At 41.1% G+C, this 19,667-nt stretch overlaps 7 protein-coding genes across 7 annotated transcripts; all 7 read left to right on the top strand. All coding sequences in view use genetic code 12, as the record gives it.

Annotated features, from left to right (window-relative positions):
- Window positions 1-310: 310 nt before the first annotated feature.
- On the top strand, window positions 311-2,566 carry PAB1 (Polyadenylate-binding protein, cytoplasmic and nuclear (Poly(A)-binding protein) (PABP) (ARS consensus binding protein ACBP-67) (Polyadenylate tail-binding protein)). The gene has a single exon (XM_001385471.1). The coding sequence runs from the start codon at window positions 411-413 to the stop codon at window positions 2,307-2,309; it is 1,899 nt and encodes a 632-aa protein (XP_001385508.1). The 5' UTR covers window positions 311-410; the 3' UTR covers window positions 2,310-2,566.
- A 1,041-nt stretch (window positions 2,567-3,607) lies between these two features.
- On the top strand, window positions 3,608-6,376 carry TPS2 (threalose-6-phosphate phosphatase; the record flags this gene model as incomplete). The annotated part of the gene is made up of 1 exon (XM_001385472.1): window positions 3,608-6,376. The coding sequence occupies one exon, from the start codon at window positions 3,608-3,610 to the stop codon at window positions 6,239-6,241; it is 2,634 nt and encodes an 877-aa protein (XP_001385509.2). The 3' UTR covers window positions 6,242-6,376.
- Window positions 6,377-6,704: 328 nt separating this feature from the next.
- EHT1 (alcohol acyl transferase) lies at window positions 6,705-8,109 on the top strand. The gene has a single exon (XM_001385473.1). It carries the CDS (start codon window positions 6,717-6,719, stop codon window positions 7,998-8,000), a length of 1,284 nt encoding a protein of 427 aa, XP_001385510.2. The 5' UTR covers window positions 6,705-6,716; the 3' UTR covers window positions 8,001-8,109.
- A 489-nt stretch (window positions 8,110-8,598) lies between these two features.
- Window positions 8,599-10,353, top strand: ROD1 (protein for resistance to o-dinitrobenzene, calcium, and zinc; the record flags this gene model as incomplete). The annotated part of the gene is made up of 2 exons (XM_001385474.1): window positions 8,599-10,213; window positions 10,250-10,353. Coding segments are annotated over 2 exons (1,719 nt in total), but the record flags the coding sequence as incomplete, so codon positions are not given.
- Window positions 10,354-10,970: 617 nt separating this feature from the next.
- NIT1 (nitrilase) lies at window positions 10,971-11,894 on the top strand (the record flags this gene model as incomplete). The annotated part of the gene is made up of 1 exon (XM_001385475.1): window positions 10,971-11,894. The coding sequence occupies one exon, from the start codon at window positions 10,971-10,973 to the stop codon at window positions 11,892-11,894; it is 924 nt and encodes a 307-aa protein (XP_001385512.2).
- A 2,557-nt stretch (window positions 11,895-14,451) lies between these two features.
- Window positions 14,452-17,349, top strand: AGE1 (GTPase activating protein; the record flags this gene model as incomplete). Its single annotated transcript, XM_001385476.1, has 1 exon — window positions 14,452-17,349. The coding sequence occupies one exon, from the start codon at window positions 14,452-14,454 to the stop codon at window positions 17,347-17,349; it is 2,898 nt and encodes a 965-aa protein (XP_001385513.2).
- Window positions 17,350-17,645: 296 nt separating this feature from the next.
- On the top strand, window positions 17,646-19,007 carry SPS1 (Serine/threonine protein kinase; the record flags this gene model as incomplete). The annotated part of the gene is made up of 2 exons (XM_001385477.1): window positions 17,646-18,776; window positions 18,834-19,007. 2 exons carry the CDS (start codon window positions 17,646-17,648, stop codon window positions 19,005-19,007), a joined length of 1,305 nt encoding a protein of 434 aa, XP_001385514.2.
- Window positions 19,008-19,667: the final 660 nt, after the last annotated feature.

A 19,667-nucleotide genomic window follows, 5' to 3' on the forward strand; every position in this document is an offset into this window, starting at 1 on the left:
GTTGGAGCTAACAGTAGAAGTCTTACGGATTGGAATAAACAGCAATTCTCGCTGCCTATTTAGAATTGACGTCTCCCCTCCTCATCTCATCACTTTGTGCTATTATACCACCATCAAGCTACGGTTGATGCCATTCATTTTAGCACTCTTACCAGGTGACCGGGTAACTCATCTCTTTGTCTATTTCGTGCGTGGCTAATTTGCAAAAAATTTTCATAACATACAGAGAAAAAACTGCTAATCAAGCTGAGAAAAAAAATTTTGAGATAGTCTCAATTTTTCAAGGATTTGAGTTTGTTACTCTTTTCCTTTTCTTTTGGTCTTTCCAATTCCAATCCACCCTTTTTTTATCAAACAAATTATTCGTTTCTACGATTAATTATAAAAAAATCCAAAAAAAAAATCCAACCATGTCTGCCGCTGACGCCAACCAACTCCAAGAATCGTTGGAAAAGTTGAACCTCGATTCTGCTCCAGCCGCCGCTGAAGAAGAAGCTGTTGCTGCTGAATCTGCTCCAGCCGGTGAAGAAGGCGCTGACTCTGCCAACGTTGCTGAGAGCACTGCCTCTTTGTATGTTGGAGAATTGAACACCTCTGTCAACGAAGCTACGTTATTCGAGATCTTCTCTCCTATTGGCCAGGTTTCGTCTATCAGAGTCTGTAGAGATGCTGTTTCGAAGAAGTCTTTGGGTTACGCCTACGTCAACTACCACAAGATGGAAGACGGAGAAAAGGCTATCGAAGAATTGAACTACAGCCCAATTGAAGGCCGTCCTTGTCGTATCATGTGGTCTCAGAGAGACCCTTCTGCCAGAAGATCAGGTGACGGCAACATTTTCATCAAGAACTTGCACCCTGCCATCGACAACAAGGCTTTACACGACACCTTTTCCACTTTCGGTAAGATCTTGTCGTGTAAGGTCGCCACTGACGACATGGGTCAGTCCAAGTGCTTCGGTTTTGTTCACTACGAGACTGCCGAAGCCGCAGAAGCCGCCATCGAAAACGTTAACGGCATGTTGTTGAACGACCGTGAAGTCTTTGTTGGTAAGCACATCTCCAAGAAGGACCGTGAATCCAAGTTTGAGGAAATCAAGGCCAACTTCACCAACATCTATGTCAAGAACATTGACTTGGAATACTCTGAAGAGGATTTGAAGAAGTTGTTCACTCCATACGGTGCTATCACTTCCATCTACTTGGAAAAGGACGCCGAAGGTAAGTCTAAGGGTTTCGGTTTCGTCAACTACGAGGGTCACGAAGCCGCTGTCAAGGCTGTCGAAGAGTTGAACGACAAGGAAATCAATGGTCAAAAGATCTACGTTGGTAGAGCTCAAAAGAAGAGAGAAAGAATGGAAGAGTTGAAGAAGCAGTACGAAAACACCAGATTGGAAAAGTTGTCCAAGTACCAAGGTGTCAACTTGTTCATCAAGAACTTGGACGATACTATCGACTCCGAAAAGTTGGAAGAAGAATTCAAGCCTTTCGGAACCATCACCTCTGCTAGAGTTATGGTCGATGAAACTGGTAAGTCCAAGGGTTTCGGTTTCGTTTGTTTCTCGTCCCCAGAAGAAGCCACCAAGGCTATCACCGAAATGAACCAAAGAATGTTCTTTGGCAAGCCATTGTACGTCGCCTTGGCTCAACGTAAGGATGTCAGACGTTCTCAATTAGAACAACAGATCCAAGCCCGTAACCAGATGAGAATGCAAAATGCTGCTGCTACCGGTGGAATCCCAGGTCAATTCATTCCTCCAATGTTCTATGGCCAACAAGGTTTCTTCCCACCTAACGGTAGAGGTAACGCTCCTTTCCCAGGTCCAAACCCACAGATGATCATGAGAAGAGGTCAACCATTCGGTGGTCCAGAACAATGGCCAAGACCAGGTCCTAACGGCCAACCAGTCCCAGTTTACGGTATCCCACCACAAGCTTACTCTGACTTCAACGGTCAAAACATCCGTCAACAAAGAGGCTACTACCCTAACCGTAACCAGAACAAGGGCCGTCAACAAAGAGACTTGGCTGCTATCATTGCCTCTGCTCCTCCTGACCAACAAAAGAGAATCTTAGGTGAAGAATTGTACCCTAAGATTGTTGCTACCGGCAAGGCTCAAGAACCAGAAGCCGCTGGTAAGATTACCGGTATGATGTTGGACTTGGACAACCAAGAGATCTTAGCTTTGTTGGAAGACGACGAGTTGTTCACCAACCACTTTGAAGATGCTTTGACTGCTTTCGAGGAATACAAGAACTCGGAAGCTGCTGCTCCTGTTGCTCCAGCTGCTCCAGCTGAGCCACAAGCTTAAATTTCTACTCACAGATTCTTGAATGATTTGGAACAGCTCAACCTAAGCGAAGACAACTAACAAAAAAATATTGATCGGAAGGAATAGAAGAAATGGACGGTGGTGTCATTGTCGTTTTTTTCTGAAGTATTCGTCAAGGATGAATGTTTCAGTGTATTCTATTTTCTAAGTATGTAATGTAATAGTTTTTTGGTAAATGGGTTAATGGATTTATTATATACAAACAAGAAAAAAATATGAAAAAGATATAATATTTTAAGGAAGTGTAGATTCAGGTGAGAACTTGTTCTTTTCGCAGCCAATACTAATAACCTTGTTTATTGGCTTAACAAGCGAGGCAAGAAAGGGCGATACAGATAGAGGATAGAAGTTACGTGCAAGAGAGAATTGGAGATTTACAGTGTATCAAGAGTCAAAACTGGAGTCTTTTGATATGCCTTTATGCTGTATTGAATGTATTTGATAAATGAAGATAAACTTGAAAGTTTGAGAGTTTTCGTCGAAATTTGAGAATTATTTAACAAATACATTTTTTTGAAGAATCATCTTGTAATTCGATTCTTCTACTACATAATTGAATGGAGTACGCTGAACAGAACTTCACAGCTCTGTTTCTATGCTCTTGTATTCATATTACCTGAGAAATATCTGTACTTAAAACACTTCACTATTTCTTTCTTCAAACTATGATACTAAACTAAGAATGTCTACTCAAGTCTTTCAACAGATCCCGTTACAAGATCTTATTGGAAAGCAGTAGAGGATACTACTAGCAATGCCCCATTTCTCCCAATGTACCCCTTATCACTTTACCCACACAACTCCAGCAATATTACCACACAGGATTAGTGCAATCTAATGGGTCGATAGTTATGAACGCTAGACTAGCACGATTAAGCAGGGGAGGAATTTGGATATCGTCAAAGACAAGCCAGAAAGAGAGAATGTATTTCTGTTGTTTTTGAGACGAAGCTTCGGCTAATTGGAAGTGGGTCGTTGCGGAACACTTTCATCTCCGGCTGTACGCTTACGGACCTTTTTGTTCCTGTTTATGCGGTGGAAGATCGATGGGAAAATCTAGAAGCGCATCTAGGCCAATATCTCAACGACACATTCATTGCTGAATTTAGTGAGTGTCTTCTTCTTGTTCTTGACCATATAGAACTGTTCAATCATATAGAACTGCTTAGTCATATAGAATTGCTGTATACTGACATTGTACTCACTTTGCGCTCATATCATATTATACTTTTACCTTTCACTTTCGTCTATTCATCTAAAGTCTATCTTTTTTCACTATGGAAACCAAGTTCGCCTATCCTTCGGACTCCACCATAATATCGCCAGCAGACTATGCCAACAATTCCAAGATCAAGCTCTCAGGTAGAGTGTTGAACGTGATGACGTCGTTGCCGTCGCAGATCTACAAGTGCCACGACCCCAAGACCCACGAGTATATTTGGGATGTAGAGCCAGTAAGAGGGAACTCTGCTCTCTACTCCTCGCAGTACTTTCTAGACCAGCACACAGACTGGGAAACCCATTTGATTGCTTGGACAGGCGAATTGATCAACAACACCAATCTTCTGGCCAATGGCGAAAACATCCAAGACGATCCACTCTACTTGGATGATAAGGAAAAACAGGAGTTGGAAAAGAAGTTGAGAAAGGCTAACAACTCGGACAACATCCACCCAGTTTGGCTCTTGAGACGAGACCAGGAAAGATGGAGAAAGTATGCCGAAAACGTCCTCTGGCCAGTTTTCCATTACATCCAGGGTCAGCCTTCAAACGGTAAAGCCGAGGCTGATGCCTGGCACGATTATGTCAAATTCAACGAAGTCTACTGCAACAAGATCAAATCCGTGTATAAGCCTGGAGATATAATATGGATCCACGACTATTATTTATTGTTGCTTCCGCAATTGTTGCGGATGGAGTTTCCGGATGCGTATATCGGACTTTACGTCCATGCTCCATTCCCATCGTCAGAGTATTTTCGGTGTCTTTCGAAGAGATCGCAGTTGTTGGATGGCATGTTGGGAGCTGACAAGATCGCCTTTCAATCTGACTCTTTCCAACGCCACTTTCTTTCTTGTTGCTCTCGTCTCCTTGGTTATGAAGTCACTTCTAACAAGATCTTGGCCTATGGTACAGCCATCTCTGTAGAGACTTTACCAATAGGTATCGATACCAAGAAGACAGAAAATGATGCATTTGAACCAGGTATCGAGGTTAAAGTCAAGGCTCTAAAAGAAATCTACACGGGAAAGAAGATCATTGTAGGTCGAGACAGATTGGACAAGGTCCGTGGTGTGGTTCAGAAGTTACAGGCGTTCGAGATGTTTTTGCAGATGTACCCAGAATGGAGAGACAAAGTTGTGTTGATTCAAGTCCTGAGTCCGGGCTACTCTCATTCGGCCAATGTAGAGAAAAAAGTAACTGAGTTGGTAAACCGTATCAACAGCCAGTTTGGTAACTTGAACTATACGCCTGTATTGCATTACCAGATTAGAATCGAAAAGGACGAGTACTTTGCTTTACTTAGAGTAGCCGATTTGGCATTAGTTACTTCTGTACGTGATGGAATGAGTACCACGTCGCTAGAATTCGTCATTTGTCAGAAAGAAAATAGTTCTCCCTTGATATTGTCCGAATTCACTGGCACTGCCTCTGTTTTGAGAGAATCGATCTTGGTGAATCCTTGGGATTCAGTAGGAATTGCTAGAACCATCAACGACTGCCTCTCAATGTCTGATGACGCAAAGACCGATTTGGAAGGAAGATTGTATAAGCAGGTTATTTCGAATACCATTCAGAGCTGGTCTTCTACCTTTTTGTCTCACTTGATTGAACACGTTTCTGAAACTCACACTTTCCATTATACTCCAGCTTTGAACAGACCATTGTTGTACAATAGCTATGCCAAATCAGAGAGAAGATTATTTTTGTTTGACTATGACGGAACTTTAACTCCTATAGTCAAAGACCCAGCTGCTGCCATTCCATCTTCTCGATTGAACCAAATTTTGGATGCATTGTCTGCTGATCCAAAGAATCAGATCTGGGTGATTTCAGGTAGAGACCAGGCGTTCTTGGACAAGTGGTTGGGATCGAAGAATGTTGGATTTTCTGCTGAACACGGCTGTTTCATGAAAGATATTGATTCTAAGGAATGGGTGAACTTGGCTGAATCTTTTGACATGTCGTGGCAGCAGAAGGTGGATAGCGTTTACAGGTACTACACGGAAAGAACGCCGGGTTCTAATATCGAGAGGAAGAAAGTTGCTTTGACATGGCATTACCGTAGAGCCGATCCAGAGCTTGGACGGTTTCAGGCAGCAAAGTGCTTTCAACAATTGAAGGACACAGTTGCCAAAGAATACGACGTGGAAATCATGGAAGGTAAGGCTAATATAGAAGTTAGACCCAAGTTCCTCAACAAGGGCGAGATTGTCAGACGGTTGGTATTGAACCCACATGGATCTAAATTGGACACCCATATCTCGTCCAAGGGATCAGCAGATATTTCAGTTGCAGACTTACCAGATTTCATCTTATGTCTAGGAGACGACTTGACTGATGAAGATATGTTCAGAGCGCTTAAGGAGATTGAGGATGACTGGACTTCGAAGGAGTTTCCTAAGAACCAGTTTGGTTCCTATGGTGTATATCCAGTTGCTGTTGGTCCTGCTTCTAAGCAGACTATTGCTACATCCCACTTGAACGAGCCTTCGCAGGTTTTAGAGACTTTGGGGTTGTTGGCTGGTCAAGTGTCGTTGTTTGAGAGTGCTGGCACTGTTGATTTAGACGATAGAGGTCATGTGGCGAATAGTCCTTCGTCAGAAAGATCTAAGACGGCCATTAAAGAAGCAGCACTTCGCCGCAAGGTCAGCTTAAGCAAGGTGATTGAATCCAAAGAGAAAATCTAATACTTCAATACTATATACCAGGAAGCTAGACGTAAGATTATGGTATGAGGGAGTGGTTTTACATGCTATTAGACAGCAACTTACACAATTTTTAAGTAGAAGCAAAGTAAAGTAATAAACGAATATAAACTGGTACTAGAAGTAATGTTCCAACACCATTGTAAGATTTCGGATGTGGTGGAATCTCAGATAACCTCATCTGTTAGTAAACATGTTTAATGGCCTGACTAAGCAACTTTTTGAAGTTTCGATCGTTTAGTGATCTTTCTTCGTGTACCTTGAATCCAAATCTCATCTAGTTGAACCGAGGTACGTCTATATATTATTTAACATGCCAGATTTGTGCGCGCGAAAATTACTTGGCGATGGACTATATTTAAACACCGAGCTTCCTCGATTAGCTATTTAAAATATGTCATTTTCCAATTGCATCTATTCGTAGATTTTGTAATTCTTGACACTACTTTTCCTAAATATGGGTATTTTAAACTGGGGTTTTAGAGCCAACGTGAAGGTTCATCAGAGTTCCAAAGCTTACGATCTTCCCTTAAAGAGCAATAAGGAAGATTCAATACTGTTCACAGACTTCGTTCGGAAAGAAATTCCAACTTTGGACGAGTCGAAAAAGTTGTGGTTGCACCCTTTATTGTTCAACGGTGCCTTACAGACTTTGTACTACACCAGTGTAGATTCTATTGCAAAGTTTCCTGTTTACTATGGAAGAGAAACGTTTGAATACAAAGACCAGGGTACATGCTCCTTAGACTGGGCTATACCCAAGCCAGAATCCAAGGAAGAGTTCAAAAAGCTACATGACGAAACTTTACCAGAAGACTCCCCCAAGTTACATCCACGTACGAGGTTCTTCAGCGAACAAGAATTGGCCGAACGTAAGAAGCATGGTCAGGATGTCGGCTCGGAAAAACCTATTGCCGTAGTCTTGCATGGTTTATGTGGTGGAAGTCACGAACCTTTGATTCGTAACTTTGTAGAGACTATCAACAGCCATGTCAACGGTTGGGATGTGCTCGTGGTGAACAACCGAGGATGTTGTAGAACCAAAATTACGTCGGCCAAGTTGTTCAATGCCCTTTCCACTGACGATGTAAAAGATGTATTGCACGAACTCAAAAAGAGATACCCCAGCAGACCGATCTATGCTGTGGGATTCTCATTTGGTGCTTGTATCTTGGCCAACTTCTTGGGAGACCCCAATCACTCAGAAGAAGACCACAACTTGATCCGTGCTGCTGCCTTGATTGGTTGTCCATGGGACTTGGTAGACTCGTGCTACCACTTGCAACAGTCGTACTCAGGAAATTACTTGTTCAACCCGGCCTTGACTACGTACTTGCAAAAGTTGGTCAAGAACAATTACAAGACCTTATCAAGTTTCAGTCCAGATGTGTTCACTGACGATTTGTATAGGGAATTTATGAAGCCAAAGACTACAGTGGAGTTCGATAACGTCTACACGTGCCATAGTGCCGGTTTCTCGAATGCTATGGATTACTATAGAGAAGCTTCCCCTGTTAGAAGAATAGGAAACATCAAGACTCCCACTTTGATCTTGAACTCTACTGACGATCCAACCATCAGTGTTAGATTGCCAAAGCTTGAAGTCTTAGAGAACCCATACTTGGCCATGATTGAAACTGACCTTGGTGGACATTTGAGTTATGCCAAGAGATCAGGCGACTTCTGGAGTGTAGAACTAGTAGAGGAGTTCTTCACCAAATTTGATAAAGTTGTTGCCTGAACTACAAGGTTGAGGATTACTAAATGACAAGAAAAGATAGAAATTGTACAATGAAGTGCACAAGATAGAAACTGCTTAGTATAGAAACTAATATAAATAAACACTATATATCATACTGCCAGGGGAACGTTTCATCTCGTAACGTGCCCTTTGTTGATAAACTCAACATTTCCGAATGCGCTGAACTATTTGCAATCAGGTGATTATCGCAGACTTGCAGCCATACTGAGGCAAAAAAGTCTTCATGTGGTAGCGCCGCTGGTGACCATATTTTATGTCATTAGTGAATTTGTTGGATTTGTCAGTATCTTGAATAATAATTCATAGAGTGCTGATAAGGTTTGTTCTTATCTCATAAATAGGGGAAAGACTCTCTACTTCGCTTATTCTATAAATTTCTTCTTCTTGCAACTCCATATTATTCAAGTTGTTCATATCGAATAACCCCGGATTTTTCCATTTCGCATTACCACATCGACTCCTACATCTCCGACCCTAGGAGTATGACTTGATTTCGACCGATTCTACTCATTTTCTTCAATTCTCTGCAACTATTTCTTCGTTGCGTTTGGATTCCATTGTTCCATGTCAGTGCCCCATGTTCAGCCATCCCTTTAACCCGGCCCTATTCGATATCAAAATCAAGTCCCCCCACAAGAACCTACTTCTCCTACGGGGCAATGAGTTTGAGTGCGAAAATGTTCTCTTAGAGGGCACAGTCAAACTCAGCATATCTGAAGATACACACATCAAGAAGGTCAAACTTGTATTCATAGGAGAGTACCTGGTGAATTTCTTTGAACGTATGAATAATGGTTCTATACTAGCAGAAGTGAATGAACGATTGTGCGTTCTCAAGGTAGATTGGTACAATTTATTGACGAGTCCAGTCGGAGTGATTAATTACGGAAGCTACGGTGATAAGTTTGTACGATACAACAAGATTGGTTCCATTAAAAAGTCGAGAAGCGGCTCTATTACAGGAGTAGATGATGGTGTACTTCCTGGTGTACTTCCTGGTGTAGACAATGGTGACAGCCCAGCATTATCTCGTACAAGATCGGGGCCGGCATTTGGAGACGCTCATCACCGAAATGGCGAAATAGTACTTCCTCTGAGTGGTGTAGATGGAACTCCTTTCGTTGGTTCTGATCAGAATTCGTATCTACTCCCCAAAGGAAACTACAACCTCCCATTCAGAGTGCTCTTGCCCTCCAATATATCTGAGACGGTTGAAGGCTTGAGCTGTGGTAGTTTGCTTTACAAGATCGGTTGCACCATAGAGAGAGGAAAGTTTGAAAAGGATGTTACCATAATGAAGCATATTAGAATAGTAAGGACTTTGCATCCACAGAATTTTAATCTCACTGATAGCATCGACATTTACAATACTTGGCCAGAGAAAGTAGACTATAACGTCAATATTGCCAAAAAGGGTTTAGCAATAGGATCTTCTATACCTATCAACATTATCATTGTGCCAATAGCGAAAGGATTGAGTATTCGAAAAATACATGGATGTATAGTTCAACACTACCATGTCATGTACGAAGAAGGAACGTCTCCCGAATACGAACAATTGCATGGCAAACAAAACATGCCAATACCAGATCAGGAAACTCTACCAGATGACAAATGGACTATCAGTACACATTACAAGGTTCCAGAGAATTTGGCCCGTATTACACAATCATGTGTATTGAAGAATAATATAATTCAGGTGCGACACAGACTCAGGGTATGTGTTCAGTTGAACAACAAGGAGGGCCATACAAGTGAACTTAGAGCAAACTTGCCTGTTTACCTATACATTAGTGCCAACGCTGGACACGTTCGTGGAAAGCATTTAGTTGTAGAACCGGAATTGGCACAGTTTATAAACATCCCAGATCAGCTGGATACCCTATTCAAAAAACACCATGAACAGAATGGATCACAGAGTCCGATGCTTTCAGCAAATGAAGACGGAGAAGAGGAACCTATTGATGAGAACGATTTGGACAGATTGGATGCTGCTCCCCCTTTGTATCAGAAGCATGTGTTTGACAAAGTGTATGATATGAATTCACCCAAAACTCCATTAGAGCAGTTCCGAAATCAGAGTGTTTCACCATCTCCTCTTTTGTCTCCCATTGAGACAAGAAATAACATTGACAGTTGCATTGACTCAGATTTACCTCCCCGTCGCAATAGTGATGTTCCCAGTAGTCCTCGTTTGGCTATCAACGGAAAGCCATTTGTACATAAAGAACTTGATGTTAACACTCTCTGTCGTGTTCCTACTTATGACGAGGCTGTAGAAAATGACATTGACGATCCTTCAATTGAAGAGCCTGCTCCATTGTATCCTGATTTGAGAGGTCTCCATTCGTCGCATTCTTTAGAGGATCTTTCTCTGAGAAACTTTCTTACACCAGCCAGAGCTTTGCTGGCCAGATTGGAGAGAGCGGACCAGTTTCGAGGACGAGGAGCTGTTTCCATGCCTCATTCACCGTTGGCACGCTCTCCTATACGTGCAGGCGATGAGGACTCGATATCAACATTTGCTCTCTCTGATACAAGTAGAACTTCCAGCGCACTGAAAAGTCACCATATTCTTGATTTTTTGCATAGAAAAAAGTAAAAGTTTGAGTTATAGTCCTATTCCATAATCATTTATTACGTACATAGATATTGATTTAGTTATTATTTGACGCTTTCATCATATAATAGAAACTACGAATTCTTCGGAACTGAGATATCTGCGGGGATTGAGTTGCCTATATGGCTGCGAAATTAGCGCAATTCGTTTTGTATGCCTGCAGCCTTGTGACTCAGTAACATATAAAAAGGCATGAGACTCAATTTTTTAATTGGCAAGATTAGCCCTTATTCTTTGCAATACATAGCACTTCAATCGTCAACGATTCCACTGCACTGTCGGTTAGTAAAGAAAAGTGTCAATTGAAAATAGAATTTACTATAATTGGAATGTCTAAACACGTCGTAGCTGCATTGCAAATCGGAGCTGATCCCAAGGGAACCCAAGCGACCCTTGGAAAGATCTTGAGCTACGAAGCTGAGTTGAAGGAAAAAAAAGTTGAATTGGTTGTGATCCCTGAAGCCACTTTGGGAGGATATCCTAAGGGATCGCACTTTGGGACATATTTGGGCTATAGATTGCAAGCTGGCAGAGAGAAGTTTGCTGAATATTTCAAGGGTGCAATTGATGTTCCTGGTCCGGAAATTGAGCAATTGGAAACATTAAGTGCTTCCACAGGAGCGTCCATTGTGATTGGAGTAATCGAAAGAGGTGGTTCTTCATTGTACTGTACCGCTGTATACATTGACTCTGTAAAGGGTTATGTTGGCAAACACAGAAAGATTATGCCTACTGCAACTGAGAGATTGATCTGGGGTCAAGGAGATGGTTCTACATTAATTACGGCCGATTTTGAAGGTTTGGGTAAAGTTGGTGGTGCTATCTGCTGGGAGAACTTTATGCCTTTGTTGAGAGCTTCCTTCTACGCGAAAGGACTCAACATCTACGTTGCACCTACAGTGGATGATAGAGATGGATGGACAGCTTTGATCAGAACTATCGGAAACGAGGGTCGTCTTTTTGTGGTCTCTGCAGTTGCATTCTTGCCTACAGCACAAGCTGCCCAATTGGACATGCCTGGCTGGCCAGAAGGAAAGAATGCTATCGATGGAGGTTCGCTCATCGTCAATCCTTACGGAGATATCATTGCTGGACCATTGAGGGGTAAAGAAGGTTTGTTGACTGCTGAGATTGACTACGATATCATTCCTCAGGCCAAATACGACATGGATCCAGTGGGCCATTATCTGAGAGGAGACATTTTCCAGTTGACAGTAGACCAGACCCCGAGAGATGCTGTTGTCTTCAAGTAGATAATACTCATACTGAAAGGTTAAACTATTCAAATATGTACTTTTTGGAGATTTTTTGAAATAGCAAAGCCCGTTGTTGTAGCACTATGATTGATTGGGTTCTCGGACTTTGGCCCCATAGTGAATTTATTTCCGTTCCCATACTAGTAGCTATTTCCGCATTTATTTAGTCACGTGAAAATATTGAACTTTTTGTTTACCTTTTGTAGTTACGATGTGCTTACCAACAGATCAAGTGTACTATCTAACTCTTTTGCTTGCGTCCGCGTATTGGGCTCTAGGTTGTATAATGAGTAATGGATGGACTCGACAAGACCCGTTTGAGGTCCATAGGCTCCAGGCTTCTGCCAGTCTTAAGAAAATGAAGAGAGAGAACAGATTGAATATATTGTCACAATCAAACAGAGTATCAAAAAGGAAACCACTTGGAGAAATCTCCGTCAATACAGAACAAAAAGGTAACAGTTCAAAGAAGAATCTGTATACTCAAATGCATAATGTGTGGTCCGAAAGTACACCAAATGTGTTGTTGCAAACAGGTACAGTATTGAATACAAAGAGTACTTTCAGTAGAAACGAACATATCAAACAAAAATTTATGGGCATTCACAAACTGCACCCCCTCACAGATTTGACCCTACATTCTGCGCTGGGGATATCTCGACAGAAATCAAAGATTCCATTGTCTGCTTTTCAAGTGCGGCAAAGAGTACAATATGATCCTTCAATTGATAATCTTCTTGCAAAGCTACATAAGACGCCAAACGAACTGTTTCACATGGTGAAGCAGGCATATGTCTATGCAGATGAGATCTTACGAGGATTCCAGAATAGGCGACTTAAATACATACGAGATTCCACTACTGGAAACGTTAAGACCCTAAAAGCTACTAAAGACAAGAACGAACTAGAGACCTACAAAATTCTTTCCGTAGCTAGGATAGGTAAACTTGCATTCACAGTAGAGGTGAGGAATACAAGCACCGAAGAAAATAGAATAATAATGCTTGTAAATCCTTGCAATGTCAATTTGAAATCAAATGACCAGTTGGTACTACCTTCTTCTCCATCCCAATCGCAAATGATCAATGGCAACTTAATTTCCATCTATTATAAATGGGAACTAAAAAAAGAAGAGAAATCGAACTGATAATATAGCTCTAGTACGACTAATGATACACAATTTAATGATGAATGCATATTTGTTCCTTTACTATACCAGATAATGTCGTAAAACTTTTCATGAGTGTTATGTAATGGTAGGGGTGGGTGCCAAACAATTCTTTTATTTTTTACGAAGTGGCATATGTTAAAATGCAAATTATTTACTACAAAGTATACAAATCTTCCTCTAATCCAGACCGAAGGGAGGAGGAAATGATGGATAAAAACTCCTCCAGATTTAATCTAACGTAGTGGCATACATTGAACATACTAACCCATATAAACAGCTGGATGAAAACTGGGCCCGACACTATCCAAGATTAGCACGTGATATTTTTCGCGTGCTAAATATCACGTGATTTTAACAATTAGATTTTAATGTCAAGAATGTGCAAAGTAACAAGCTGCCTGCGTAGCGTAATGGTTAACGCGTTTGACTTCTAATCAAAAGATTGCGGGTTCGACTCCCGCCGTGGGTTCCATTTGCGGTTTTAGCTCAGTTGGGAGAGCGTCAGACTGAAGAAATTCAGTCACAGTTAATCTGAAGGTCCTGTGTTCGATCCACAGAAATCGCATATATTTTTTGCATTTTTAACCTTTGCAATAGAGGAACTTGGCTACATACTTCTAACGTTTCAGTTTTTGGTGTCTTGCTTGGTTTCAATGAGGTTTGAAAACTTTGCGACTCATGACTTCCTCAGTGAAGTATTATTTTTGCGAAAGTCTAGAAGCGCAATTCAAAAGGCTGACCTCCACTTCAGCCAAGCTGGAACTATATGCTGATCCCGCAATAGATATATATGGTATGACGAAGTGATCGTGGCCGTGATTCCCCAGCAGAGATTGGCTCGGAAGTGACATCACCAGATTAGTGATCGCTGTTAGATTATGCAAGTAGCCAAGACAGGTGCAAATACGTGAGCATATTAAGCAGTTAAAGCCTGCAGGAATTAGACCTGGCAAAATCTGAAGGCTGGAACAATGCCGTAAAAGGAACAAGATCTAGCCATGAGAGTACAACAGACCGCGACACAAGGTACGAACCTTAGTATGCTATTGGTGACAATCGTGGACCAATAGTTGGTAGCTTTTTCAAATGTTTCATCTCAATTCAGCTTTTCTGCTCTCATCTGTATTTGATTGTCTCAGCTGGCAAATGACAGAAAAAAATTTACAAAAAATAAATGATGATAATCAAACAGACAATTCTGGTGGAGCTGCAGGATCTACGTCTCTATTTTTAAGCATCTTGAGCAAAGTGACTCTTGCAAGAGAACACATCTTTCTTTTCTGGCCAATTAGCTCAATTGCTCATATTTATATATTTGTATACGTCTCGCACGATTTTCCTGTTTGTACATAGCAAATACTAGACGTTTGTCACAACATCAATATGAGTCTATCTAAGCTCTCATTCCCGTACTTTGAGTGCAAGGATTCTCAAGTGTCACTTCTCAAGCTCATTCTCACAGACGAGATCGACTCCACGAGATACTCCATAGTTTTGGACAACGACAAAGGCGTCTCATCCATCTCCAAGACATTAACACAAACGCTGCAGGTGGTTCCAGAACTAGTCACCTATATCGAGAATCCTACCAAGACCAGCCCTACTCCTTTACTTATACGTGTAAATGCCGAATTCAACAAGTTGAAGCTCAATGTGGCTATAAGACCTTCGGCAAACTTTCTCAACCAATCTCTCGTAATTGTTAAATCTTCTTCCAACACAGACAGCATCGATGAGTTGAAGCATGTTCTTTACGAAGATGATCAATCCAATTTTGACATCTCCAAAATTGACTATTCCAATCTTCCCATTGACCAGAATAAGCAAGAACCACAACGTGTGGTCATTAACGACATGTTTGACAACAAGAGAATCAACGACAGCAAGTTGAACGTCTCACTCTGGCAATTAGACTCGACCACTAACGAATATACCCACATCCTTGGTTTCAGTGTATGGATCAATGAGCTCGCCAAAGTTAAGCATACATCACTGCGGGTGAAACTGCCTGTGCCTCAAGAAAACAACTTGAGAGGCAAACACTTCAAATTAGCTGATTTCAAGAGAGAGTTCAATTTCAATATAGAAGATGGTCCTGAGTTCAGAAAGACATTGGCCAAATACGAGGCCAGCTTGCCACAATACAAAAGAGCAGTATCCAATTTGCATGAAGAGTTGAAACTGTTAGAAACTTCGTTGAAGAGACTTACTAGCACCAAGGTTAAGCTCATTGAATTGGTCAACTCCACAGAGTTCCAATTCAACAACTTGATAGACCAGTTCGGCTTTGCCAAAGACTTTGAACGAATCTTCCGCTCAATATTCGACCCTTTTGAAAAGAATCTCAGATTCTTCTTGAAGAACGTATGTGACCAGAAGTTGATAACGAAGATTTCACAGAACCTATCGTATAACTCTCTTGAAGGAAGTGGCTCGTCTTCATCGAACTCCAATCACCACAATGAGTTGTTACAGCGCAAGAAGGTGTTTGAAAGCAACTCCAAGGAGTACTATTCGTGGTTGAACAAATACCTTTCTAATGAAAAGGATAGACCGGAACTGAAGTTATTGACGAAGAGAAAAACATTCGAATTGTCTAAATTTGACTACTTGAACCATTTGAATACGATCACTAATAACCAATACTCGAACCAGTTATTGGAGAGCCTCTTCAAGTTCATCAATATGACATTCGACGAACGTAATCCAAAATTGTTAGATTTTGAGAAATACAACGATGCAAAGATGAGTCAAAATTTATTCGGAGAAAACTATCAGATATACCTCAATGTATTATTGAGATTTAACAGTGAAAAGTACCAGTTCCGTCAAATGATAGAAGCTTGTCTGACCAACGAAGAATTGACTAATCTTATTAAATTTAACTCGTTGAACCATACTTTACCCCCTACAACGCAGACTTCCTCACAATCATCGACTTCAATTGCGCAAGACAATTCAGTAACTGACAACATTGACGAATTTATCATCAATAGAGACAACCTTGATTTGGTGTTTACCAATAACTCGCTATCCTCAGGAGAAGAAGCTATACCTATGTCCTCGACCAGTACGGATGATCAAAATGCTGAAATGTCAGGTATATTGTATACGTTGGGTGGACAGGGTAAAACTGGTTGGCATAAAGAATGGGTTGTTTTGAATAGAGGTCAATTGACTGAGTATTCTGATTGGAGAAAAGGAAAAACACCAATTAACAAACCAATTGAGGTAGCCCTCTCAAGTGTAAAGCCTATTACTTATGAAAAGAGACAAAACTGTTTTGAGATTTACACTTCATTGCGCACCAAGCATGTATTCCAAGCCCTTAATGAGGATGAAAGAAATAAGTGGATCAAAGCTCTTTACAATGCTGGCCAAGTTGTGGATACATCGAGACTAAAGGAAAATTTTGGTCATAATGTTGATTCTAGTAAGAGAAAGAACTTGAGTAAATTGATAATCGACTTATCAGAAAAACCAATTGTTCCAAACCAGTCTTTGGACAGATCAATTTCACCAATATCTATCACTTCTAGAGCCCCACCAGCAGAAGAAAAAGACTACTTGAATTTGGTAAGGTCAATTCCAAACAGTAACAATAATATTTGTTTGGATTGTGGTTCTATGGAATCAGTAGAGTGGATTTCCATAAATTGTTTGGCATGTTTCTGTGTAAAGTGTGCTTCTTGTCATCGTAATATTGGTTCACACATTACCAAGATCAGATCCCTCAAGTTAGATAAATTTGAAAATGAAAGCGAGATGCTTCTTAAATACATTAACAATTGCCAGGTCAATAGATTCTTGGAAGAAAACCTTGATCCTAAGGAGAAGATCACACCCTCAGTTTCAGACGATGCTCGTTTATCCTTCATCAGGAATAAGTACTTACTCAAGAAGTACAAGTCGATTATCCCTGATATTACAAATCAATTGATCAAGGCAATACAAAAGATTCATGTTCCCGAAGTATTGAAAACTATAATTTGTGGGGCAGACATCAACACCAATATCCAAATAAGCATTCCAAGTAAGCAAGAGTACCAAGTGATTTCCTTGTTTGAGTACTCGTTGAGGAAGTTTATTGAACTCGAGGATGACGGCTTAATTCTCACAAGTTCGAAAAAGTTGTTTGTAATTTCCGAGCTCTTGATTCTTAATGGATGCAAAATTGATGACATAAAGGACTTGAGGAAGGACATAGGCTTGACAGATGCAGCCATAGAGTACTGGAAGATCAGAAGCTTAAAGCTTAGCGGTGGTCTATTAACACCATGATCCAGTCTATAGAAACGAAATATTAATTAATAGCTTCATAGCGTATAACACTTAATGGAATAAAATTGCCTAAATGTAACTCGACGTAGGTTACTGTGAGGTTAATCTAGATCTAGAATGGGCTCTGCGAAATTTTGGGTGCGAAAAAATTGTTCCCAATTTTTGGTTGCATTTGTGGTTAGCTCAATCTGGAATTCTTTTCCAATAGTTCCACTCCAGATAAAGCAGTTGGCCCAACTATCTGGTAGTTCACTTGAGGTTTCACTGCTACCACTGCCGGTCCCTGTTACTGTCAAATGTTTTACCAAACACATACTCCTATCACTATTAAACAGTATGACATCTTTCAGTGTATTGGAAAAGGAAACTTTGGAGACGTCTACAAAGCCAAGTGTCTCACCAACGCACAAGATGTGGCTATAAAGGTGGTCAATTTGGATGAATCGAATGAAGATGTCAAGGCTTTCACCCAGGAGATTCAATTTTTGTCCAGATTGAGAAACCCCTACATCACATCTTACATTGAGACGTTTGTCAAAGATTTCAATATGTTCATAGTGATGGAATATTGTGGAGGTGGATCTTGTTCTGATTTGCTAAGATACGCCAAGAAGCTTCCTGAAGATATAGTTGCCCTCATTATCAGAGACGTTTTAAAAGGATTGGTTTATCTTCATAACGAGAAGAAAGTTCACAGAGATATCAAACTGGCTAACATACTTCTTACAGAATATGGTGAGGTCAAGCTTGCAGATTTTGGAGTTAGCGGAGAGATCACATTGACCATGAAGAAGAGAAACACTTTTGTTGGAACTCCGTTTTGGATGGCTCCTGAAGTAATAACGAGAGGCAAGAGCAGCGACGAAGGTGGGTATAACGAGAAAGCAGATATCTGGTCTACAGGAATTACCACTATTGAACTTGTTACCGGATCTCCACCATTGGCTCAATACGACCCTATGAAAATCTTGTTTGACATTCCTAAGAAAAGGCCACCAGTGCTTGTTGGAATTAATTTCAGCGACAACATCAAGGATTTTGTCAAGTACTGTTTGATCAAAGATCCAAAGGCACGACCAAGAGCCAAAGATCTCCTTCACCACCAGTTTGTTTCAAGACTCACAGGACGAAACTCATCAGTAAAGGCAATGTTGGTGAAGATGATTAGAGACAAGAACATGCAACTGCTAGCCACTGGAAAGGTCAAGAAACCAAAGTATCCGCTTGAAAGATTTGTCGATAGTGACAGTGAAGAACAAAGCAGTGCTAAAGTTCAATGGGACTTTGAAACATTCAAATCAGAATTCCTTCGTCGCAGAAGTTCTACAACCAACAAGGAAGTGTACAAGAGGTACGGAGACAACTACTCAAGTTTGCAAGTATCCGCTCTGTCTCCATTATCACCAATCTCTCCTGAATCTGCCGTGGTCGGCAAGTCTACCGAAACAAAAGAGACGTCTCCTTCACCAGTGTTTCCTCGTGAGGGTGTGAAACCAGGACAGTTACTATTTTACTGTGTAGAACAGGTTTATCATCGGGGAAGAACCGAAGCTACTCAGAGAACAGTGGAACAGCTTCTAGTCAATCTTCTTGAGTATGAGCACGAACTTCCCGGCTTGTGCGAGGCTATAGTAGAGGAGCTATCACATGTACTTTGATACTATAAACTATATAGAGACTAGGCTACTACATATGAAATCTACGAAGGGATAAATACCAACCTATTATCAAACACGGTGTTCTAGTAGGATTTCAGCTAGTGAAAAACCAAGGCTCTAACGCGAATCGCTGAGAAATGATTCAAGACTCACGATAAGATCCAAGAAAATAAGCCATACTATTCCATAATATTCTGAATTGTTTGACACCGTGAGTGAACGTTCTATCCGTGGTGGGGGAGATGTCGGGCATTGTTGCTGAGGAGATCCTAGACCCATACAATGACGAGGCGGAACATTGCAACTGGAGGTACAATAGCACGAGCTTTTGGCAGATATTATTGTCAGATTGTGTCGCAAAGGATGTCGAAAATGAGAGCTACGGTCCTTTTGCGACACAGGGTCCACGCGAATGTTCGAGCTCCTGTTTCTGAACCTTTTTACGAGAGCTGATTGTGAGTGGAAAGTTTCGACTCCTTCACATCACATGACGATAACCAATATGGTGAAGCTGCGAAAAAGAACCAAGGCAACGATGCCGTAATAATACTGTCAGTTCGGCTTTTCTCAGCATACGCCAATAGTGACAGACAATGTGACGACAACATGAGTTGATACACTTTGGAGAAGGAAACACCATGGTCCGATGCACGGTCTGAA

This window comes from Scheffersomyces stipitis, chromosome 6 (assembly GCF_000209165.1).
Source record: "Scheffersomyces stipitis CBS 6054 chromosome 6, complete sequence".
NCBI lineage: Eukaryota > Fungi > Ascomycota > Pichiomycetes > Serinales > Debaryomycetaceae > Scheffersomyces > Scheffersomyces stipitis.